The 21,856-nt window shown below is 41.9% G+C and overlaps 1 protein-coding gene across 1 annotated transcript in view; it reads right to left on the bottom strand.

Moving 5' to 3' along the window:
- Positions 1–21,856, bottom strand: part of mrc1a (mannose receptor, C type 1a) — a 152,068-nt gene that overhangs the window by 41,256 nt on the left and 88,956 nt on the right. Inside the window, exons 16-20 of the mRNA XM_072575908.1 lie at positions 17,856–17,897; positions 14,999–15,156; positions 14,830–14,894; positions 6,272–6,372; positions 4,049–4,191 (exon numbers count right to left, since the gene is read on the bottom strand). Coding sequence (XP_072432009.1) covers positions 4,049–4,191; positions 6,272–6,372; positions 14,830–14,894; positions 14,999–15,156; positions 17,856–17,897 — 509 coding nt within the window. The remainder of the gene's footprint in view (positions 1–4,048; positions 4,192–6,271; positions 6,373–14,829; positions 14,895–14,998; positions 15,157–17,855; positions 17,898–21,856) is intronic.

The following is a 21,856-nucleotide window of genomic DNA, read 5'->3' as shown; positions in this document are numbered from 1 at the left end:
GATGCTGGAATCTATACTGAAACAACAAATGCTTCACTTCAACTCTGATAAAGCACCATCCAGACTCGAAATATTAGCTTGGTCTCCCTCTATGGATGCTGCCGGACTTGCTGTGATCTCCAGCATTTGTTGTTTTCAGTATAAGGTTGTTCATTTTGGAAGGGAAAATAAAAGGACCTAGTATCACTTAAGTGGACCAAAACTGCAGCAAGTTGCAACACAAAGGGGCTTGGGGTTACTTGTACATTAAATGCAGAAAGCTAGCACATAGTATTCAAGTTAGGAAGCTTTACTACAACTGTACAAAGTGCTGGTGAGACCACTTCTTGAGTCTTGGGAGTAGTTTTGGTCACTTTATATAAGGAAAGACATATTTCATTAGAGGCAGTTCAGGGAAGGTTCACTGGGATGATCTCTGATGTGATGGATTATCTTTGGAGACAAGGCTAAACAAGTTGGGACTCTACTCATAGGAGTTTAGAAGAATGAGAGGTGATCTCCTTGAAGCATGTAAAATTCTTAAATGGCTTGACAGGGTAAATATTGAATGGATGTTTCGCCTCATGGGAGTTATCTAGGACCAGATGGCATAGTCTCAGAATTGCAGGTAGTTCTTCTATCATGCAATGGCTGTGTTCTTGTGTGACCCCACACTATATAAAAATCACACAATTAAAAAAGCACTTTAATCATTGGCAAAGCAATCGTATTGCAGCAAATGCTCGTTTGAAAAGTTCATGCTTTAGAAATAGCGTCCCATATTCATCAATTGCATTACAACTAATTTGCCTTGATGAAACACGTGTTATAGCAGAACAACTTGTAATGGGTGTCATTTAAAGACTGGATGAAAAGGAACATTTCTATCAGAGGGTTGTGTGTCTTTGGAACTCCTTGCCAAAGACAGCTGTGGGGACATGTGTATATTGTAGGCTGAGGTAGATAGATTCGTGATCAGTGAGGAAATCAAGGGTTCTGGGGAAAAGGCAGAAAGTGGACATGAGGAATGTCAGACCAGCAAAGATCCAACCGAATGGTGGAGCAGGACCAAGGCCTACTCCTTTACCTACTTTTTGTGGTATTATGGACGTCAATACATAGTCTGGAAAAAATATTTAGGCCATTGCAATCAGAAACTTTAAGTTTCTTACATGGTTACTCAATATCTTTGTGTCTTAATGCATAGATACAATTTGAAGTAGTTATTAATTCCTATGTAAACTTTATTTTAGTTTTAGAGTACTCCATCAATTCCGCAACTATTGTAGTAATTGTAGTGAACCATAATTTAGATAAATCCCAAAGCACTGAAACTTACTGCCCAAACACTTCAAGTGCAGTTAATATTTCAGCAGACAGTTAATTTACAGCCCTTAAAGACATTCTGTTGGGATGGATTTCTCCAGGGCTTCAACCCTCACTGGTGTAACTTTGGAGGAAGAGACTTGGAAATTGGTATAAATCATGATAAAATCATCCAGCAAGTGTTTTGTCTGTTATACATCTGCTGTGACATTATTGGGCATTACATGTGTATACATTGAGTCAAAGGAGAATAGTAGCATAGTTGTAATGCTACTGCATTAGTAAATTCAAAGCCCAGACTAATGATCTAGAGCTGCGAGTTCAACGTATAGCAAGGCAACTGGAAGACAGTTAAATTTCATGAGATTATATATCTGGAATCATTACTAAAAATCCTGAGATTACCAGGTTGTTGATAAAAACAAAACATGTAATTCAGTAATGCCTTTTAGATGAGGAAATCTGCCACCCTTTCTAATTCAAAGCAATATATTATCACCTCAAGGAATGGCACTGTGCTTGTTAACTGACAGAGTCCTCACCCAGCATCATTTATCATATATTTCCAGCAGATATTACTGGTTTGTGGTCAAAAGCAGAATGTTTGGAAGTCAACAGTCATTCTTCAGTTCAACATATTTATGATTTCCTCAAAGTGCTTAACAAGCAAGGCGAATATGATAGTTATTGGACCAGTAATCCAGAGCTTGGATTAATGCTTCAAAGACAAGTTCAAACACTGCCAGGCCAAATGGAGAAGTGAAATTCAATTCATTAAATCTGGAATAAAAGCCGATCTCAGAAATGGATACCACAAAATTACTGGATTGCAATAAAAAAGCATCTGGTTCATTAATGTTTTTTCTGAAATGAAATTTGTTACCCTTAAAATCTAACTTACACATGATTCAGTATCCACAGAAATGTGATTGACTCCATACTGTATTCTGAACTGTCCTAACAAGCCACTGAGTTGAATTCAACTCCTGCAGAATTCACACTTGGGTCATACTCACACCAGATTGGCAGCAACAGTTCAAGAGGGAAGCTCACCAACAAGGGCAGTTCATGATGGGTAATAAATGTTGCCTTGTCAGTGTTGCTCAGATCTTAAGATCAAATAATAAAAATAAAAAGCTTAATGTTACACTTGATTCTGATTGGCATAAATTTCATATTCATTATGGAATAATTTAATAGTTTTTTCAGAACAGACTCAAGTTCCACATTCCTGGATTCATCCACAGTCAAACATCCATTTTGTGTGAGGCATTTTCTTGGCCCAAGGTAGTGGGCTTGGATGCAAGGTAATTGCTGGGAAAAATAGAAAAGTCATAACAGGAAAGTATCCTAGTACATTCCCAAAATCAGGGACCTTTCTCAGGGCTGCAAGCTAGGAAGCAGGTCAGCTGTCCAGCCCACAGAAGTGGATAATCAATTTGCATTATTAAGCCCCAAATATGAGCTGGTTTGTATCATCTCTTATTTCACTATTTGCAGAATTTACCAGCTCAATGGTAGCAGATTCTCTCCAGGCCATGGAGGCTGGAAGACATCAAAATAAAGGCTACCATTGTGGAGTTTGCACATTCTCCCTGAGTCTGCGTGGATTTCCTCAGGGTGCTCTGGTTTCCTCCCACAATCTACAGAAATGCAGGTTAGATGGATTGGCCATGCTAAAAATTGTCCCGTAGTGTCCAGTAATGTGCAAGCTAGGTGGATTCGCCAGAGGAAATGCAGGATTACAGGGAGAGGGAGGGGGTCTGCATCGGAGGGGCAGTGTGGACACGATGGGCTCAGTGGCTTGCTTCCACACTGTAGGGATTCTATAATTCAATGATTATCAAGGAATGATTGTAGTATTAGCTGGTATCTATTGACTGGAGGGGTTTTCCTTCCAAACGATTTGCTCACTGTTCTATATCCCAGCATCCTCCCCATGATGTTTAGGCTAACCACTGTACCTTCACATTGAAACAACTTCAAGATTTACGACCTGTTTGAGCAGTGCCCCCTCACCTGGTAAGACTCCTGAGAATCTTAGATCTGCTGGTCCTCTGGATCTCAGCCAGCAGCATTGAGCCTGCCTCTCCTCTGCTCATCTCCCCTATCCTTAATTGGACATCAAGCCCAGAGAAGAACAAGTAGGAGTTCCCCAATATGAATATTCTTCCACAGGTCTGGGTCCGAGTAAATCGGGACTTGGGAGCACCAATTTGATCCCAGAATCAGGGTGCTGCAGTCCATAGAAAATCCAACTTTGTATGTTTGATGAATAACTGAGGTCAGAGCTTACCCATGGCACATGTGGGATCTGAATACAGCTTGTACATATTAAAATGCCAGCAGCACAAATTGGTTTACCCTCTAATTTATCTTCAAACAAAGTGACATCATGATGCACTCTGGTCACATTGACTTATACATTCAATCTCACAATCCACATGTTCTCTCAGTGATTAACAAATGGATCATCAGCAAATCAGAGTGTCTCAGAACAGCACCAAAGAGTTAGCAGGTGTTCATTCTTCTTATCCCTCACCAACTGTCTTTCTGTAGTTTTCTTACTTATACCTTTCACTGATGCTTGAGATATGGGTGTCACTAGCAAGGGGAGGATTTATTGTCCATCTCTACTTTTCTCCCTGAGGTGATGGAGAGGAGGAGAAATTTCAGCTTATTCTATTTCATCAGCGGCCCACTGAATAGCTTCTTAAATCTTCACAGTTTTGTAAATAAATACCTTCCTTCCAAACGGAATCCAGTCTTGAGGGCATCCTCCTGGGCCAGGAGCTTCCGTGGGAGCAATTGTTGTGTTGATTGAACTGTTACTCCTTTCACATATGAAAGGGAATGGATGCCCACAGTTCATGTCATTCCAGAATCCTTGAAAAACAAAAAAAGGAGCACTTTCATGCTTAGCAGAAAATGTACTTTCACCATCAGGTGTGTCATTCTTGAACTGGAATTTAAAGTGATGTATGATAAAATTTAATTTTGCTCCCACTCGTGGTCATGAAAATCACTTATAAACTGTTTTGTGTTCAAAGATTCAATGAGTCACAAGGATATGTTCGTGCTTTCATTTATGTACTTACTTTCACAGAGTCATAAAGTCAATATGCTACAAAAGAAGATCAATGCCTCCTCCAAGTCCATCTGAACTCTCTGTACAGCAAACCAGTCATTTGTATTCTTCCATTCCATCATGTTATCCTTCAAGGTTAATTTCCCTCAAGAACCTATTCAATTTTCTTTTCAAGTTATTAATCATCTCTGCTTGTATGGAGTGAGTTCCATGTTTTTAACACTTGCTGCATTTAAAAAAATGTTCTTCCACCATCATCCCTTCATCTTTTGCGTAAAATCTTAAAATTGTATCTTTTGGTCCTTGTCCTATCAGCTAATGGAACCAGATTATCTTTGTCTACGTCTACTCTGCCTTGTACACCCGGATCAATCTCCCATCAAAACACTTTACTCCTAGAATAGAGCTTTCCTTAACCTATCCATATAACTAAGGCCCTTCATGTTCTTCCTCATACATAAGGCTGAGATAGATCTTTAGCTTCTCACCAAATTAAGGGCTATTGGGATTTGGCAGGCAAGTAGAATTAAGTCAGATGGTCAGCCATGATTGCATTAATAACAGAGAAGGCACACAGCCAAACTGTCATAGAGTCATAGAGTCATACTATGCAGAAAGACACTTTAACCCATCAAGTCTGCACCAACATAATTACCACTAAAGGCACACTAATCCAATTTCCCATATCCATGCTCTTCTAGTTCTTATACCTTGTATATTTGTAAAGAGTGGCAACTAGAACTGAAGCCAATATTCAAATTATGACCAAGCGAAAGCTTTATAACAATTGAGCATAACTTTCCTACTTTTATATTAAATACCCGTATTCATAAAGCTCATAGTTGCCTTCAGATAACTTTCAACCCATTTTCTTTTCCCTGTTGATAATCATTTAGCCCTCTTTGAATCACAGAAATTTACTGCAAGTAAGGCAGCCATTTGCCCATCAGGTTTGCACTGGTCAACAGGTAACCTTACAGCCTAATTCCAGTTTCTAGTTCTTAGTCTATAGTCATGTAGGCTATGTCCCTTATAGTGAAAATTCAAGTTCTTCTCAAAAATGTCATGAGGATGTTAACCCTTACCAGCCTTTTTGACAGAGAATTCCAGATCACCCACCATAAAATCCCCTCAAATCCCCTCTAATTTCTCAATCTAAATTTATACCTCCTGGTATGGGGCCCTCAACAAGGAGAATGGAGGGCGATGACCTCCTTATATGTACTTTGCCAGATCTTCTTTTGTCAGCCCACATTCTTTTCCCTTCCAATAGTGTACATCCAGGCACCAAAGTACATGTCCTGTCTCTCTCGGCCACCTTTCTGTCATGATGCTAGTCAGTATCTTTGACCAGACCCATGTAGCACATTACCATTTTATACACTTTAGTTATATCCCCCCTCAATCTCCTCTGTTGCAAAAGAAAATTTTAGACTATCCATATTGTCATTATTATTAATATTCTCCAGCCCTGGCAACATCTTCATAAATCATTTTAATATCTTAATAGAATAGTGTCTAGGCTGAACACTACATTTGGCATAACCTCCCAGCTCTTATGGTCTATGGCATGGCTAATAAAGATAAATATCCCATAGGCCTTCTTTGATAACCGTCAACCCCTTTACTACATCTTTCTTATACACCTAGTCCCACCAACACAGCTTAATTAGTCTAGCCCTCCCGTTTAATATAATACTACTGTTTCATGCCCTCCAGGTCCTGTTCCAGCTCCCAAGATGGCGAAACTTTATTATATCATGAAACGCACATGCACTTCAGCAAAGGAATTTGGCTTGACTCTCGCATTAACAACTATTTCATCCACACCTGGTAAATACATGCTGAAGTCTGCAATCAAGCACAGTATTTTCTTACCCAAGTGACTATACATGGTAACACAGTTCTCGTCATTATTTGCAAAATTCGGTTCATGATTTTCCCAGGCGAGATAATCCACTGGAGTATTGTCTATCCATCTGGAAAAACATTTCAAAAACAAGTGTCAATATCTGAGAAAATATCAGTCATTTTACTTCATTCTACTTTACAATATTTGAAGTGTTTGCAATCTTCTAAATGAGACTCCAATTGCTTTCATTCTGCTATGACAATACCTTGTAGGGTCAAATTGAAACCCCTGTATTCTATCCCTCTGCTGAAAAAGTTAGCCCCAACGATATTTGCAATTATAGTATTGGCCTAAAATCCAATAATCCAATGGTGATTTCCTGTGATTGATGGTACAAACAACAGTTTTTACTGCTAAACTTCTGTACTGCCTTTATGAGGTGCACTGTGTCAATTTTGACCTGCATTTGATTTTCAAAAATCAAAAGCAAAATCTGCTTGAGCGTTATCACAAAAACACAACTCAAAACTGCAGGTGCGCTGTAATTCAGTGCTGGTAATGCTATGAGCAGGTTAGAAGCAATGGATCAGGTCCCAGTTTATTTTAACTTCCTCGTTTAGCAACAGCGAAAAATATTTTAAACGTTCTACTAAGCATGTAGCTATATCCCATTTTAAATAAATGTATAGAACTAGTTCAAAAGTAAGGAGCCAACTACATGGTGTTCTTGAAAGAAAATAATTTTATACTATATTATCAAACACATACAAATATGGATATGACTTTTGAAAGGGAGGAGTGTAGGGTAAACAAGGAAACAATAAGAATGCACAGTTTAAAGTTCAGAGAGTCACAGAGTCATAGAGATGTACAGTGCAGAAACAGACCCTTCGCTCCAATTCATCCATGCTGACCAGATATCCTATACTAATCCAGTCCCATTTGCCAGCACTTAGCCCATTTCCTTATAAACCCTTCCTATTGATATACCCATCCAGATGTCTTTTAAATGCTATCATTGTACCAGCCTCCACCACTTCCTCTGGCAGCTCATTTCATGCATGCACCACCCTCTGTGTGAAAAAGTTGTCCCTTAGGTCCCTTTTAAATCTTTCTCCTCTCACTGTAAAATTATGCCCTCTAGTTTTGGACACCCTCACTCGGGGGAAAGACCTTGGCTATTTACCCTATCCATACCCCTCAGCTGCTAATGGTCCAGGGAAAATTGCCCCAGCCTATTCAGCCTACTCTTGTAGCTCAAACCCTCCAACCCTGGCAATATCCTTGTAAATAGTTTCTGAACCCTTTCAAGTTTCACAGCATCCTTACAATAGCAGGGAGACCAGAATTGCGCACAGCATTCCAAAAGTGGCTTAACCAAAGCCCTGTGCACACAATAGTCCAAAAATGGCCGCAGCATGACCCTGCAATTCCTTTACTCAAAGCACTGACTAATAAAAGCAAGCATACTAAGCATCTTCTTCACTATCCTATTGAACTGTGACTCCAATTTCAAGCAACTATGGTCCTGCACTCCAAGATCTCTTTGTTCAGCCACAGTCCCCAGGACCTTATCAATGAGGCTATTAGTCCTGCCCTGATTTGCCTTTCCAAAATGCAGCACCTCACATTTATCTAAGTTAAGTTCTATCTGCCACTCCTCGGCCCATTAGCCCACCTGATCAAGATCCCATTATACTCTGAAATAACCTTCTTTGCTGACCACTACAGCTCCAATTTTGGTGTCAGCTGAAAACCTATTAACCACACCTCCTATATTCACATACAAATCATTTGCATAAATAATGAAAACCAGTGAACCCAGCACCAATTTTTGTGGCATACCATTGGTCACAGGCCTCCAGTCTGAAAAACAACCCTCCACCACCACCTTCTACTTCGAGCTATTCTGTATCCAAATGGTTATTCCATGAGAAGTAACCTTGCTAACTAGTCTATCATAATGAATCGCGTTGAACACCTTACAGAAGTCCATATAGATCATGTACACTGCTCTGCCCTCATCAACCTTTGTTACTTTTCGTTAGATTTTAACCTGCGACCGTAGCTGTTAAATTGATGAGTTGTTTGGTTGGCATTAGCAAAACTCTTAGATATTCTGGCGTTCTTGGAGAATTTGGTTCATCACATGATTTTGGAGAGGCTGAGAGAGATAGACCATAAGACCATAAGACATGGAGTCATAGAGTCACAAAGGTATACAGTACAGAAACAGACCCTTTGGTACAACTCCTCTATGCCAATCAGATATCCTAAAATCATCCTAGCCCTATTTCCCTGCACTTGGCCCATATCCCTCTAAACCCTTCATATTCATATACCCATCCAGGTGCCTTTTAAATGTTGTAATTGTACCTGTTTCCACCACTTCCTCTGGTAGCACATTCCATACGCATAGCTCCATCTGCGTGAAAACGTTGCCCCATAGGTCCCTTTTAAATCTTTCTCCTCTGACCTTAAACTTAAGCCCTCTAGTTCTGGACTCCCCCATCCCATGGAGAAGACTTTGCCTCTTCACCCTATCCATGCTCCTCATGATTTTATAAATCTCTATAAAGTCACCCCTCAGCCTCCGATGCTCCAGTGAAAACAGCCCTAGCCTATTCAGCCTCTCCCTACAGCCCCAACCCCCCAACCCTCTCAACATCCTTTTAAATGTTTTCTGAACCCTTTCAAGTTTCACAACATCCTTCGAGTAGGAAGGAGACCAAAATTGCATACGATATTCCAAAAATGGCCGAACCAATGTCCTGTACAGCTGCAACATGACCTCCCAACTCCTGTACTCAATGCTCTGGCCAATAAAGGAAAGCATACCAAACACTTTCTTCACTATCCTATCTACCTGCAACTCCATTTTCAAGGAGCTATGAACCTGCACTCCAAGGTCTCTTTGTTCAGCAACACTCCCTAGGACCTTACCATTAGGTTTATTAGTTCTGCCCTGACTTGGGGCAGAAATCAGACCATTCGGCCTATCGAGTCTGCTCCACCATTTCATAATGGCTGATACGTTTCTCAACATCATTCTCCTGCCTTCTCCCCATAACCTTTGATCCCCTTAACAATCAAGAACCTCTCTATCTCTGCCTTAAATATACTCAATGACCTGTCCTTCACAGCCTTCTGTGGCAAAGAATTCCATAATATTCACCACTCTCTGGCTGAAGAAGTGTCTTCTCATCTCTGTTCTAAAGGGTCTATCCATTACTCCAAGGGACTGGAAATGAGAGAGAGCGAGAGAGAAGGCAAGCTTTCCAGTTCTCCTATTATGAAGCCATCATTTTTCTGTCTGTTCTGCACAAAAGCAGCTGCTTGAAATGCAGTATTCCCATGTTCACCTTCTTCACCTGGACAAGCCCAGCAAAGGTGGAAACACAGTGGTATACAATCCCAGAACCCATGAACTCTCATGGCACCAGGTTTAACATGTGTAAGGAAACGTCTTGCCAATTACCATGTGACTATCACATATTTAAAATGCACTATTATCATGCTAAATGGGATAGACTTCCAACAGATCTCGCACTTCAAGACTGGGCACCAATGAGGTACCACGGACCATCAGCGGCAGAATCTACTTCAACATCATATGTTATGGCCTGGCATATATTGCACTCTACCATTCCCATCAAGCCAGGGGAACAAACCTGGTTCAATGAAGAGAGCAGTAGGGCACGAGCAGCACCAACCATATAGAGTCATAGAATCATAGAGATGTACAGCACGGAAACAGACCCTTCGGTCCAACCCGTCCATGCCGACCAGATATCCCAACCCAATCTAGTCCTACTTGTCAGCACCTGGTACATACCCCTCCAAACATTTCCTATACATATGTCCATCCAAATGCCTTTTAAATGTTGTACAAGCCTCCACCACTTCCTCCGGCAGCTCATTCCATTCGCGTACCACCCTCCGCATGAAAATGTTGCCCCTCAGGTCCACTCTCACCCGAAACCTATGCCCTCTAGTTCTGGACTCCCCCACGCCAGGGAAAAGACTTTGTCTATTTATCCTATCCGTGCCTCTCATGATTTTATAAACCTCGATAAGGTCACCCCTCAGCCTCCATTGCTCCAGGGAAAACAGCCCCAGCCTGTTCAGCCTCTCCCTATAGCTCAAATCCTCCAATCCTGGCAACATCCTAGTAAATCTTTTCTGAACCCTTTCAAGTTTCACAACATCTTTCCAATAGGAAGGAGACCAGAATTGAACACAATATTCCAACAGTGGCCTAACCAATGTCCTGTACAGCTGCAATATGACCTCCCAATGCCTGTACTCAGTACTCTGACTAATAAAGGAAAGCATTCCAAACGCCTTCTTCACTATCCTCCCTACCTGCAATTCCATTTTCAAGGAGTATGAACTTGCACTCCAAGGTCTTTGTTCAGCAACACTCCCTAGGACCTTACCATTAACTGTATAAATCCTGCTAAGATTTGCTTTCCCAATATGCAGCATTTCACATTTATCTAAATTAAACTCCATCTGCCACTTCTCAGCCCATTGGTCCATCTGATTAAGATCCCGTTGTAATCTGAGGTAGCCCTCTTCGCTGTCGCTATACCTCTACTTTTGGTGTCATCTGTAAACTTACTAACTGTACCTCTTATGCTCGTACCCAAATCATTTATATAAATGATGACAAGTAGAGGACCCAGCACTGATCCTTGTGGCACTCCACTGGTCACTGGCCTCCAGTCTGATTAACAACCCTCCACCACCACCCTCTGTCTTCTACCTTTGAGCCAGTTCTGTATCCAGTTGGCTATTTCTCCCTGTATTCCATGAGATTACTGAAGTCTATATAGATCACATCTACTGCTCTGCCCTCATCAATCCTCTTTGTCACCTCTTCAAAAAACTCAATCACGTTTGTGAGACACAATTTCCCATGCACAATGCCATGTTGACTATCCCTAATCAGTCCTTGCCTTTCCAAATACATGTACATCCTGTCCCTCAGGATTCCCTCCAAAAACATGCCCACCACCGACGTCAGGCTCACTGGTCTATAGTTCCCTGGCTTGCCCTTATCACCTTTTTTAAACAGGGGCACCACGTGATCAAACCTCCAATCTTCCAGCATCTCATCTGTGATTTTCGATGATACAAATACCTCAGCAAGAGGTCTAGCAATCACTTCCTTGCCTTCCCGCAGATTACAAGGGTGCACTTGATCAGGTCTTGGGGATTTATCCACTTTTATGCGTTTCAAGACCTCTAGCATTTCCTCTGCTGTAATATGGATATTTTTCCAAGATTTCACCATCTATTTTCCTACATTCTATATCTTCCATGTCCTTTTCCACAGTAAATGCTGATGCGAAATATTAGTTTAGTATCTCTTCCATCTCCTGTGGCTCCACACAAAGGCTGCCTTGCTCATCTTTGAGGGGCCCTATTGTCTCCCTAGTTATCCTTTTGTCCTTAATGTATTTGTAAAAACCCATTGGATTCTCCTTAACTCTATTTGCCAAAGTTATTTCATGTCCCTTTTTTTGCCCTCCTGATTTTTCAAGTATACTCCTACTGCCTTTATAATCTTCGAAGGATTCACTCGATCTATCCTGTATACACCTGACATATGCTTCCTTCTTTTTCTTAACCAAACCCTCAATTTCTCTAGACATGCAGCCTTTTCTTTCACCTTAACAGGAATATACTGTCTCTGGACTCTCGTTATCTCATTTATGAAGGCTTCCCATTTTCCAGCTGTCCCTTTACCTGTGAACATCTGCACCCAATCAGCTTTTCAAAGTTCTGGCCTAATACCTTCAAAATTGGCCTTTCTCCAATTTAGAACTTCAACTTTTAGATCTGATCTGTCCTTTTCCATCACTGTTTTTAAATTAATAGAATTATGGTCACTGGCCCCAAAGTGCTCCCCCACTGACACCTCAGTCACCTGTCCTGCCTTATTTCCCAACAGTAGGTCACATTTTGCACCTTCTCTGGTAGGTACGTCCACATACTGAATTGGAAAATTTTCTTGTTCACACTTAACAAACCCTTCTTCATCTAAGGTGCCACAGTGGCTCAGTGGTTAGCACTGCTGCCTCATAGCGCCAGGGTCTCAGATTTGATTCTATCCTCGGGTGACTGCCTGTGTGGAGTTTGCACATTCTCCCCGTGTCCGCATGGGTTTCCTCCCACATTCCAAAGATGTGCAGGTTAGTTGAATTGACCATGCTAAATTGCCAATATTGCTAGGTGCATTAGTCAGAGGGAAATGGGTCTGGGTGGGTTACCCTTCAGGGGGTTGGTGTAGACTGGTTGGGCTGAATGGCCTGTTTCCATACTGTATGTAATCTAAATCTTAACACTATGGCAGTCACAGTCTATGATTCTACCATAACCACTCTATTATTTTTACAGATAACTCAGATCTCCTTACAAATTTGTTTCTCAATTTCCCTGACTATTAGGGGGTCTATAAAACTCTCCCAATAAGGTGATCATCCCTTTCTTATTTCTCAGTTTCACCCAAATAACGTCCCTGGATGTATTTCTGGGAATATCCTCCCTCAGCACAGCTGTAATGCTATCCCTTATCAAAAACACCACTCTCTCCCTCCTCTCTTGCCTCCCTTTCCATCCTTACTGTAGCATTTGTATCCTAGAATATTAAGCAGCCAGTCCTGTCCATCCCTGAGCTATAACTTCTCTGATATCCCAGTTCCAATGTTCCTAACCATGCCCTAAGTTCATCTGCCTTCCCTGTTGGCCTCTTGCGTTGAAATAAATGCAGTTTAATTTATCAGTTCTCCCTTGTTTTCTGCTTTGTCCCTGCCTGCCCTGACTATTTGACTTGCCTTTGTTCTCAACTATACCAATCTCAGATTGATCTCTTTCCTCATTATCTCCCTGGAACCCTCCCCCCCTCCCCCCGCCCCCCAACCCTTACTAGTTTAAATTCTCCTGAGCAGCTCTTGCAAATCTGCCTGCCAGTGTATTAGTTCCCTTCCAACTTAGGTGCAATCCATCATTCTTATACAGGTCACTTCTACGCCAAAAGAGCTTCCAATGATCCAAAAATGTGAATCCTTCTCCCATACACCAGCTCCTCAGCCATGCATTCATCTGCTGTATCCTCCTATTCCTGCCCTCACTCGACCGTAGCACCAGGAGTAATCCCAATATTACTACTCTCGAGGACCTCCTTTTTAAATTCCTGCCTGTCTGTAATCTCCTTCAGCATCTCAACCTTTTCCTTTCCTGTATCATTGGTTCCAATGTGTACAATGACCTCCTGCTGGTCCCTCTCCCCCTTGAGAACATTCTGCACCCTCTCTGAGACATCCTTGATCCTGGCACCAGGGAAGCAACACACTATTCTGATTTTTCACTGCTGGCCACAGAAACATCTGTCTGTACCTCGGACTAGAGAATCCCCTGACAACATTGATCTCTTGGAACCCGACGTACCCTTCATTGCATTAGATCCAGTGTCAATATCAGAAACTTGGTTATTCATGCTACGTTCCCCTGGGAATCCATCACCTCCTACATTTTCCAAAACAGCATATTTGTTTGAAATGGAGATAGCCACAGAAGACTCCTGCACTAACTGCCTACCTCTCTTACCTTTCCTGGAATTAACTCATCTATGTGACTGTATCTGAGACTTTCCCCCCTTCCTATAACAGCCATCCATCACATCCCCTTGCTTGTGTAAGTTCCTCATTGCCTCTAACTGTCTCTCCAACCGATCCATTCGGTCCGATAGGATTCACAACCAATAGCATTTATCTCAGATATAATCCTCAGTAACTCGTAAACTCTCCCTAAACTCCCATATTTGACAAGAAGAGCATATCACTCTGCTAAAGGCCATTTTTGCTTCTTTAAATGTACAGGTCCAGAAAATAGCACTGTCTTATTCCTCTACAAAACACTACTCCAGGTTAAATTAATACTTATGGCTTATATTTTAAGTTTAATCAAGAGACATCTAAAAAGTAACTTCCTGGTCTATGTGGTTTACAACACAGCAGGAAGTGCATTTATGCAGTGACTATGCTGTTTAGCCACTACATAAAAGAAAGTAAGATTTGATTAATTTAAAATCACTTCACAGGCCCAGGAGCACTGAGGCTAACTGCCTATACAGCACCTTATTTTAACTTCTAATTTTCAAGACTTTATTGGGATCAGGTATGATGGTTGAAGTCTTCTTTAAGGAAGAAAATCTGCTATTCTTAACTGGTCTGGCTTGTATGCGCCTCTAGACAATTGCAATTTGGTTAACGCTAAGTTGCCCTTTGAAATACCCTAGCATGTCTCTCAGTTCCAAGGCAATTAGGAATGGGGAATAAGTGCTTGTCTCATCAGTAATGCACACATCTTGAAAATGAATGAACAAACTGATTGATTTTGAAGGTCAGTTTAGATGGTTTTATTTCCCCTATTTTCTTGGTGACACGGATAAAGTTCCTTATATTTATTGCAACAGAGAGAGTTCTATTCCAATACCAACAAAAAGCTAATTTATCACAGACCAGGGAACTGAGATGTCAGGGTAAAGACAGAAAATATTGTATGACTTTTCACTTACTTAATGCTTTTGTCAAGTCCCACAAGCAAACCAATGAAAAATTGAGTGTTTTGGACTTTCGAAATCTGCAATGATATTTTAGATTAATATTGAGGTAATATAATTCAAGAAATTATAAAAATAACCAACAAATAAATATAAGCATTTTCAAAAAGGAAAACTCAATTACCTTTTTCCATAAAAACAATCTTTCAGAAGCACTGTTAATTACAGCAAGATCACCAAATCCCTTCTTGCAGAACTCCCTTGCATCATCCCAAGACATTGCCTCTTGGTTAATGTAGTACTGTGAATTACCATATACAATCCATCCATCTTCAGTGCTGCCTGTTAAACATGCAGATCAATATGCAAATTTACATAACTCTTGGATGACATACATTATTGACATCGCATATTAATCAGACTGCAGATGATCAAGTATTCTGAATATATTTAACTGTTTGTTGTTATACGATCACAATCTAAATAAACTAATTAAAATAATTTCACATAGCCTTCAAATGCTTCATGATAAGTTCCATCCCTTTGAATCCAAAACAATGGCCAAATTTTGCTTTTGGAAAGCAATATAACTTTTGGTGTTCATCCTGCGTGCAGTTGCTGAGAGAACCTTTGCAGCTTTGTCACCAGGGGTTTCTACTGATTTTATTTTACTGAGTCTGATTCAATGTAAAGGGCATCTTTGAGCAGGAAAAGCAACAAGGAGGCTATTACATCAATTGAATCATTGAAATACACAACACTGCAAACCAAGAAGCAAAAGCAGGAACCACAAATTGTATGTTTGTACAAGAAACAAAATAATAGGCTAACAGAAAAGAAATAAACAAGAAAAGCAGATAAACTAGTTTTCAAAAACGTATGTGCTCAGTGATTTTCTTTTATTGTTACCTAACAATCCAGGGAGGCAGTAGCGTCATGTTAAAGTCACTGGAATAGTAATCCAGAATCCCAGGGACAGAAACATCACTTTGAATCTCACTGTGGTAGATGGTGAAATTTGAATTTGATAAAAATCTAGGATTTAAAGCTAGCCTAATAGCAAGTGTGGAATGATTGTGGTAAAAACCCATCTGGTTCACTCACATCCTTTTGTGAAGAAAATCTGTTCTGGTTCTGGTTTTAATGTGACTCTGGACTCACAGCTATGTGATTGGGTCTTAACTGTCATAGAGTCATAGTATGGTACTGCGTGAAAACAGACCATTTGGTCCAACCAGTACATACTGAACATAATCCCAAACTAAACTAGTTCCACCTCCTGCTCCCGGCACATATCCCTCCAAATCTTTCCTATTCATGTACTTATCCAAATGTCTTTTAAACATTGTAATTATACCCACATCCATCACTTCCTCCAGAATTCATTCCACATGTGAACCACCCTGTATGTGAAAAATTTGCCCCTCATGTCTTTCTTAAATCTCTCTCCTGTCACCTTAAAAATGTGCTCCTTAGTCTTGAAATCCCCCATCCTAGAGAAAAGACAACTACCCCATTAACTCTACCTATACCCCTCATTATTTTATAAACTTCTATTAGGTAACCTCGCAACCTCTTGCGTTCCAGTTAAAAACAGGCCCAGCCTTTCTTTATCACTCAAACCTTACATACCTGGAAACACCCTCGCAAATCTCTTCTGAACCCTCTCTAGCTTAATAACATCCTTCCCATAGCTGGGTGACCTCTGACATAGATTGAGCAAACATTGCAAGGCAAGGAGCAATTGGGACTAGGCAATAAATGCTGCACCAGCCAGCAAAACCTACATCCCACAATGAAAATAAATCATATATTGTGCTGTTAAAGACTCATTTACTTCTGAATGCACTAGCCCAAAAGTTTCAAGTTGCTTCTCATGTGTGACTATAAGATTCATGCATGACAGTGGGACTGTTGTGGCACAGTGGTAGTATCTGTACCTCTACACCAGGAGGCTAGGGTTCAAGTCTCACCTACTCTCGAGGCATATAGGACCATGAACAGCTTGAGTAGAAAATATCTTCATGCTATTTCAGTGATCAATGCAGTTTTTCATGGAAGGCTGTCACAGTGCACCCTGAGAATGATACACAGAATCTACAGAAGAATACAGATCTGCTCAGTGAGTGGGTAAAATCTTGTCAGATGAAGTATGATGTGGGGAAATATGAGGTATGCATTTCAGCATGAAGAACAGAAGAGCTCAATAATACTTAAATGGAAAAAATGGTTGTGGAAAGCTACAGAACAGATGGATTTGGAAGTCCTAACCTATGAGTCACAAAAAATCTAGCATCTAGGTTCAGCGGATAATAGGAAAGGCATTCAGAATGTTGGCCTTCATTTCAAAGGGAATGGAGTGATTTTTATTCATTCACAGGACAAGGATGTCACCAGCTAGCCCAGCATTTCTTGTCCATCCCTAATTGTTAAGAGTCAATTACATTGCTGAGGGTCTGGAGTCACATTAAGGTCAGATCAAGTAAGGATGACAGTTTCCTTCCCTAAATAACATTAATGAGCCAAAGGGTCTTTTTCCAGCAATCAGCAATGGGTTTGTGGTCTCTTAATTTCAGATTTGAATTGAATTCAAATTTCACTATTTGCCATGGCAGTATTCAAACCCAGGTCTCCAGAATGTTTTCTGAGTCTTTGGATTAACAGTCCAATGATAATACCACTAAGGCCATCACCTGGATAAAAGTAGGGAAACTTTGCTAAAACTATACAAGGCTGTCATCAGATGACAGTGGGAATACTGTGAACAGTTTTGGTGCCCTTATCTAAGAAAAGATATATTGGCATTAGAGGCAACCTGGAGAAGGACTGCCATGTTGATAAATTTTGATAATGGAAAGATTGTAGGCACAAACTTGAAAATGGATCATAACAGAGGTTTCAGATGAGAATTCTGTTTGTTGTGTTCTGGAAGTATCACTGTGCTATTCTGTTCAGTTCTGACTATTTGATTTAATAACTAATAACCAGCTTAATTATCAATTGTAGTTAAAACAATAAATTTTAATGAAGTGTTGACTCACCCTGTGTATCTGGATTGAAGGGTTCGGGCTTTACAGGTTGTCCTATGGAAACAACGATGATTTATTATTAGATACTAATTGAAGGTATTAGTTAATAAGTTTGCTAATTCTTTAAGAAATAATTTTATTTTCTGGGATAATAACAATAAATATTTTTATTTTAACTGCATTTATAATATTTATATGATTTACTTTTTATTTAATATAGATTATAGAACTAATAGATTACAGATGTGTGCGCACTCAAACTTTCAATCTCAAATTACACCTCTCTCTCTCGCTCTCTCTCTCTCTTTTCATTGGCATACATTTGTCCTTAATTTTCCTCTTCGTGACTATTTTTCCTTTCGCACTCCTCACTTTGTAGTCATGCATTTTCTTCTTCAATTCTTCTCTCATTGCCCCACCACACAAAGACTACTCTTACATAAAATTATTTTGCCTGTTGTTCACAAGAAACTAGAATTCTTGTTCCAACAAAGAATCCCTCAGCTATGTATTCGCCAGGTTCACTTTAAACAGTAGGTCTTGATTTGGAGTGGCATTGAAAGACCTACTGAATGTTGAGTTTCATCAGCAAAACTGTCTGCCTGTGTGAATACATAATCATTAGAATGTATAATTAGCTGGAAATACTCCTCAAATGGCAGAAAGCGGTTGATGTAATCATAGTAAATATCAATACTTAGTTGTCCTCAGCTTTCCTCACATCACTACGAGAGGCTGTGACATTTAAAAAGCTAATACTGCATAAAATATAAATACCATCACTATATCAGTCACTATGGCAATACAAGTGCTATTTCAAGTGACCTTAGGAAAGAAACAGCCCCTAACAAAACTCCACTGCTGAAAATGGTTAAACACTTCAGTTCTTTCACTCATGAGCAATACCAGTGTAAATGCCATTCATTTAGTTAATACCTAGAAGAATGAGCCACATGGAAAACTATTATCTCTGAATTCTTTCTTTTGTCATCTTTTTCACAAGTAGAATTAACATTTAAGCTTATTGAGAGTGATTTTATTGTAAGAAAATTTAAAGAGTGTGCATTACATTTTTCACTTTGATATTTTACTTCTGTTATTAACCAAAATATAAACTATATTCCTCCTTCATCGATGTAGGAGAGGATTACCAATCACAGCGATCTCAAATTGTTTTATAATCAATGAATTGTTTTTAGGTGTATAGTACTCATCATTATAATGTAGGAATAAGTGAGGACTGCAGATGCTGGAGATCAGAGCTGAAAATGTGTTGCTGGAAAAGCGCAGCAGATCAGGCAGCATCCAAGGAGCAGAAGAATCGAAGTTTCGGGCATGAGCCCTTCTTCAGGAATGAGGAAAGTGTGCCAAGCAGGCTAAGATAAAAGGTAGGGAGGAGGGACTTGGGGGAGGGGCGTTGGAAATGCGATAGGTGGAAGGAGGTTAAGATGAGGGTGATAGGCCGGAGAGGGGGTGGGGGCGGAGAGGTCGGGAAGAAGATTGCAGGTTAGGAAGGTGGTGCTGAGTTCGAGGGATTTGACTGAGACAAGGTGGGGGGAGGGGAAATGAGGAAACTGGAGAAATCTGAGTTCATTCCTTGTGGTTGGAGGGTTCCTAGACAGAAGATGAAGCGCTCTTCCTCCAGCCGTCGTGTTGCTATGGTCTGGTGATGAAGGAGTTCAAGGACCTGCATGTCCTTGATGGAGTGGGAGGGGGTGTTGAAGTGTTGAGCCACAGGGTGGTTGGGTTGGTTGGTCCGGATGCCCCAGAGGTGTTCTCTGAAACGTTCCGCAAATAGGCAGCCTGTCTCCCCAATATAGAGGAGGCCACATCAGGTGCAGCGGATGCAGTAAATGATGTGAGTGGAGGTGCAGGTGAATTTGTGGTGGATATGGAAGGATCCCTTGGAGCCTTGGAGGGAAGTAAGGGGGGAGGTGTGGGCGCAAGTTTTGCATTTCTTGCAGTAGCAGGGGAAGGTGCCGGGAGTGGAGGTTGGGTTGGTGAGGGGTGTGGACCTCACAAGGGAGTCACGGAGGGAGTGGTCTTTTCGGAACATTGATAGAGGAGGGAAGGGAAATATATCCCTGGTGGTGGGGTCCGTTTGGAGGTGGTGGAAATGACGACGGATGATATGATGTATATGGAGGTTGGTGGGGTGGTAGGTGAGGACCAGTGGGGTTCTGTCCTAGTGGCGATTGGAGGGGCGGGGAGTGGAGGAGATGCGGTGGAGAGCATCGTTGATCACGTCTGGGGGGAAATTGCGGTCTTTGAAGAAGGAGGCCATCTGAGTTGTTCTGTATTGGAACTTGTCCTCCTGGGAGCAGATGCGGCGGAGACGAAGGAATTGGGAATATGGGATGGCGTTTTTACAGGGGGTAGCTGTGGGAGTCGGTCGGTTAATAGTAAATGTCCATGTTGATTCGGTCGCCCGAGATAGAAATGGAGAGGTCTAGGAAGGGGAGGGAGGAGTCTGAGACGGTCCACATAAATTTGAGGTCGGGGTGGAAGGTGTTGGTAAAGTGGATGAACTGTTCAACCTCCTCATGGGACCATGAGGCAGCGTCGATACAGTCATCGATGTAGCGGAGGAAAAGGTGGGGGGTGGTGCCAGTGTATTCTGGGCAGAGGAGATGACCTGGGGTGTGCAGTGAGAGAGCGCATGGGCCCCAGCTATGCCTGCCTCTTGTAGGATATGTGGAACAGTCCATCTTCCGCAGCTACACTGGCACCACCCCCCACCTTTTCCTCCGCTACATCGATGACTGTATCGGCGCTGCCTCGTGCTCCCACAAGGAGATTGAACAGTTCATCCACTTTACCAACACCTTCCACCCTGACCTCAAATTTACCTGAACTGTCTCAGACTCCTCCCTCCCCTTCCTAGACCTCTCCATTTCTATCTCGGGCAACCGAATCAACATGGGCATTTACTATAAACTGACCGACTCCCACAGCTACCTAGACTACACCTCCTCCCACCCTGCCTCCTGTAAAAATGCCATCCCATATTCCCAATTCCTTCGTCTCCACCGCATCTGCTCTCAGGAGGACCAGTTCCAATACCATACAACCCGGATGGCCTCCTTCTTCAAAGACCGCAATTTCCCCCCAGATGTGATCGACGATGCTCTCCACCTTATCTCTTCCACTTCCCGCTCCTCCGCCCTTGAGCCCCGCCCCTCCAATCGCCACCAGGACAGAACCCCACTGGTCCTCACCTACCACCCCACCAACCTCCATATACATCGTATCATCCGTCGTCATTTCCGCCACCTCCAAACGGACCCCACCACCAGGGATATATTTCCCTCCCCTCCCCTATCAGTGTTCCAAAAAGACCACTCCCTACGTGACTCCCTTGTCAGGTTCACACCCCTCACCAATCCAACCTCCACTCCCGGCACCTTCCCCTGCAACCGCAAGAAATGCAAAACTTGCGCCAACACCTCCCCCCTTACTTCCCTCCAAGGCCCCAAGGGATCCTTCCATATCCACCACAAATTCACCTGCACCTCCACTCACATCATTTACTGCATCCGCTGCACTTGATGTGGCCTCCTCTATATTGGGGATACAGGCCACCTACTTGCAGAACGTTTCAGAGAACACCTCTGGGACACCCGGACCAACCAACCCAACCACCCCGTGGCTCAACACTTCAACTCCCCCTCCCACTCTACCAAGGACATGCAGGTCCTTGGACTCCTCCATCGCCAGACCATAGCAACATGACGGCTGGAGGAAGAGCGCTTCATCTTCTGCCTAGGAACCCTCCAACCACAAGGGATGAACTCAGATTTCTCCAGTTTCCTCATTTCCCCTCCCCCCACCTTGTCTCAGTCCCAACCCTCGAACTCAGCACCATCTTCCTAACCTGCAATCTTCTTCCTGACCTCTCCGCCCCCACCCCCACTCCGGCCTATCACCCTCATCTTAACCTCCTTCCACCTATCGCACTTCCAACGCCCCTCCCCAAGTCCCTCCTCCCTACCTTTTATCTTAGCCTGCTTGGC

Source organism: Chiloscyllium punctatum, chromosome 8, assembly GCF_047496795.1.
Source record: "Chiloscyllium punctatum isolate Juve2018m chromosome 8, sChiPun1.3, whole genome shotgun sequence".
Taxonomy (NCBI): Eukaryota; Metazoa; Chordata; class Chondrichthyes; order Orectolobiformes; family Hemiscylliidae; genus Chiloscyllium; species Chiloscyllium punctatum.
Note: the sequence above shows the minus strand (reverse complement) of the source record. Positions and strands in the feature narration are given on the sequence as shown.